The 4,063-nt window shown below is 36.2% G+C and overlaps 1 protein-coding gene across 1 annotated transcript in view; it reads left to right on the top strand.

Moving 5' to 3' along the window:
• The window catches only part of LOC113142859 (neuronal acetylcholine receptor subunit alpha-9), a 12,835-nt gene continuing 8,772 nt past the window's right edge, over positions 1-4,063 (top strand). The window contains exon 1 of the mRNA XM_026328181.1: positions 1-58. Coding sequence (XP_026183966.1) covers positions 1-58 — 58 coding nt within the window. The remainder of the gene's footprint in view (positions 59-4,063) is intronic.

Here is a 4,063-nt window from a genome sequence, read left to right as displayed (position 1 = left end):
ATGAAGCTTCTGTGCAGTCGGTCGATCACATCTCTTCTTCTCCTCTTCCTCCTGCCTGGTGAGAACATCCTCAGCTTCTCTTCTGACATTTCTGTAAAAACTTATTGATAAACGTTGAAGTGGAGAGTGGAGACATTTTGTCATGGGATATTGACTGATAAGATTTCAGCTTTATATCTTCTTTTTATTTTATTATTGCATGATATTATTACTAAAGAAGCTCGGTGTGTTTCTACACAGACACAGTTACAACTTCCTGACAGATAAAATCAGAGTTTAAACAGGAACAATGAAGAAAAGCATGAAGACTGAAGGACATTTCTTATGGATCCTCATCCCTCATAGCTCTACAGCTGACAATTTAAACACTATCAATTAAACTTACGTCCTGTGACGCTTCAATTTGTTTACTTCAGGCAACTGCACACACACAAAGATGTTTGTGGTTTAGGATCATTTAGAGGCTGAAACGAGGGAAACCAACATTTGCACAAAAACAGTCAATTATCAATACAGTTATTATTTTTCTATCAATTTTATGTGGACTACATTTCAAACTGCAAACACTGTAATTATCCTTTTACATAGTAGGTCTGTAAAATTACTGTTTATCATTTTGGTTTTCAATGAACATTCCTCTCAAATCGAGGAAAGCATTGAATTAAATTATCAGGCTTTTATTGTGAAAGAATGAATAATATTAAGTCTGTTTTATTTACCAATAAGTCAAAACATTTTCTGAGTGATGTGAAGTTAAGAGCTGCAGGTGGACTCACAGAAAGTCTCCTGGATTCCAACAGCCAGAAGTCTCCAGGTCCTTCAAGCAAAAACATGGACACAACAATATAAAAACACCCCAGTACAAAGTAAAGTCACTGATATCTGACTCTGACAGGATTATTATCTTGTGTTATGTTGGGCCAGAGTCACCACAGCTTCAGCAGCAGGACAATGTTGGGGCTGGATTTAACCAGGTCAGAACCAGTTTACTGGGCCTTTAAAAACAAAACTATATTTCTATCTGTAAGATGTTTTTAGGAGTCTCCATGTTGAGTAAGAACCAGTGGGTTGGTCCTGAGAGCCAGAGACAAGTGATCGGAGACATGTGGAAACAACCACCTGACTTGTCCTTTATAGAAATGTATGAGACACACAGAGCTGGGGAGAACTGGACCAGGTCTATCTGACCATCTCTATCTGTTTGTCATAATGAGATTCCCTGTTCATGTCAGTCTGACAGATTCACAGCTTCACTTCCATTTTTGTACAAAGGATTTAAGACTCAAACCTCCCTCTGTCTTTACTGTCATCATGGAGTTTAGTGATGTTTATTTCCTTGTTATTTGAAGGTCATTGAACTAACCACGGTCTTATGCTGCCTTTTTAGTGCAAGGTATGTTGTTAGATCTCAGTATGTGCGTATGATTAGGACTATAGATATGTTTGGACCTGCTCTTTAGATATGAAGCCTTGTTGTTTCTGAGTGTTCACAAACTGAAGCTGTTAACTACCTTATGTACTTCTAATTTGAAGTACTTTATATAGCGCTGGGTAGCTGAGGTTAACTACCTTATATACTTCTAATTTGAAGTACTTTATATACCGCTGGGTAGCTGACGTTAACTACCTTATATACTTCTAATTTGAAGTACTTTATATACCACTGGGTAGCTGACGTTAACTACCTTATATACTTCTAATTTGAAGTACTTTATATACTCCTGGGTAGCTGACGTTAACTACCTTATATACTTCTAATTTGAAGTACTTTATATAGCACTGGGTAGCTGAGGTTAACTACCTTATATACTTCTAATTTGAAGTACTTTATATACTCCTGGGTAGCTGACGTTAACTACCTTATATACTTCTAATTTGAAGTACTTTATATACCGCTGGGTAGCTGACGTTAACTACCTTATATACTTCTAATTTGAAGTACTTTATATACCACTGGGTAGCTGACGTTAACTACCTTATATACTTCTAATTTGAAGTACTTTATATACTCCTGGGTAGCTGACGTTAACTACCTTATATACTTCTAATTTGAAGTACTTTATATAGCACTGGGTAGCTGAGGTTAACTACCTTATATACTTCTAATTTGAAGTACTTTATATACCGCTGGGTAGCTGACGTTAACTACCTTATATACTTCTAATTTGAAGTACTTTATATACCACTGGGTAGCTGACGTTAACTACCTTATATACTTCTAATTTGAAGTACTTTATATACTCCTGGGTAGCTGACGTTAACTACCTTATATACTTCTAATTTGAAGTACTTTATATAGCACTGGGTAGCTGAGGTTAACTACCTTATATACTTCTAATTTGAAGTACTTTATATACCGCTGGGTAGCTGACGTTAACTACCTTATATACTTCTAATTTGAAGTACTTTATATACCGCTGGGTAGCTGACGTTAACTACCTTATATACTTCTAATTTGAAGTACTTTATATACCTCTCGGTAGCTGATGTTAACTACCTCATGTACTTCTAATTTGAAGTACTTTATATACCGCTGGGTGGCTGACGTTGACTACCTTATATACTTCTAATTTGAAGTACTTTATATACCTCTGGGTAGCTGATGTTAACTACCTCATGTACTTCTAATTTGAAGTACTTTATATACCGCTGGGTGGCTGACGTTGACTACCTTATATACTTCTAATTTGAAGTACTTTATATACCGCTGGGTAGCTGACGTTAACTACCTTATATACTTCTAATTTGAAGTACTTTATATACCTCTGGGTAGCTGACGTTAACTACCTTATGTACTTCTAATTTGAAGTACTTTATATACCGCTGGGTAGCTGATGTTAACTACCTCATGTACTTCTAATTTGAAGTACTTTATATACCACTGGGTGGCTGACGTTGACTACCTTACATACTTCTAATTTGAAGTACTTTATATACCGCTGGGTAGCTGATGTCAACTACCTCATGTACTTCTAATTTGAAGTACTTTATATACCGCTGGGTGGCTGATGTTAACTACCTCATGTACTTCTAATTTGAAGTACTTTATATACCGCTGGGTGGCTGACGTTGACTACCTTATATACTTCTAATTTGAAGTACTTTATATACCTCTGGGTAGCTGATGTTAACTACCTCATGTACTTCTAATTTGAAGTACTTTATATACCGCTGGGTGGCTGACGTTGACTACCTTATATACTTCTAATTTGAAGTACTTTATATACCTCTGGGTAGCTGATGTTAACTACCTCATGTACTTCTAATTTGAAGTACTTTATATACCGCTGGGTGGCTGACGTTAACTACCTTATATACTTCTAATTTGAAGTACTTTATATACCTCTGGGTAGCTGATGTTAACTACCTCATGTACTTCTAATTTGAAGTACTTTATATACCGCTGGGTGGCTGACGTTGACTACCTTATATACTTCTAATTTGAAGTACTTTATATACCGCTGGGTAGCTGACGTTAACTACCTTATATACTTCTAATTTGAAGTACTTTATATACCTCTGGGTAGCTGATGTTAACTACCTCATGTACTTCTAATTTGAAGTACTTTATGTACCGCTGGGTAGCTGACGTTAACTACCTCATAGACTTCTAATTTGAAGTACTTTATATACCGCTGGGTAGCTGACGTTAACTACCTCATGTACTTCTAATTTGAAGTACTTTATATACCGCTGGGTGGCTGACGTTGACTACCTTATATACTTCTAATTTGAAGTACTTTATATACCTCTGGGTAGCTGATGTTAACTACCTCATGTACTTCTAATTTGAAGTACTTTATATACCGCTGGGTGGCTGACGTTGACTACCTTATATACTTCTAATTTGAAGTACTTTATATACCGCTGGGTAGCTGACGTTAACTACCTTATATACTTCTAATTTGAAGTACTTTATATACCTCTGGGTAGCTGACGTTAACTACCTTATGTACTTCTAATTTGAAGTACTTTATATACCGCTGGGTAGCTGATGTTAACTACCTCATGTACTTCTAATTTGAAGTACTTTATATACCGCTGGGTGGCTGACGTTGACTAC

Source organism: Mastacembelus armatus, chromosome 14 (assembly GCF_900324485.2).
Source record: "Mastacembelus armatus chromosome 14, fMasArm1.2, whole genome shotgun sequence".
Classification (NCBI taxonomy): domain Eukaryota; kingdom Metazoa; phylum Chordata; class Actinopteri; order Synbranchiformes; family Mastacembelidae; genus Mastacembelus; species Mastacembelus armatus.
Note: the sequence above shows the minus strand (reverse complement) of the source record. Positions and strands in the feature narration are given on the sequence as shown.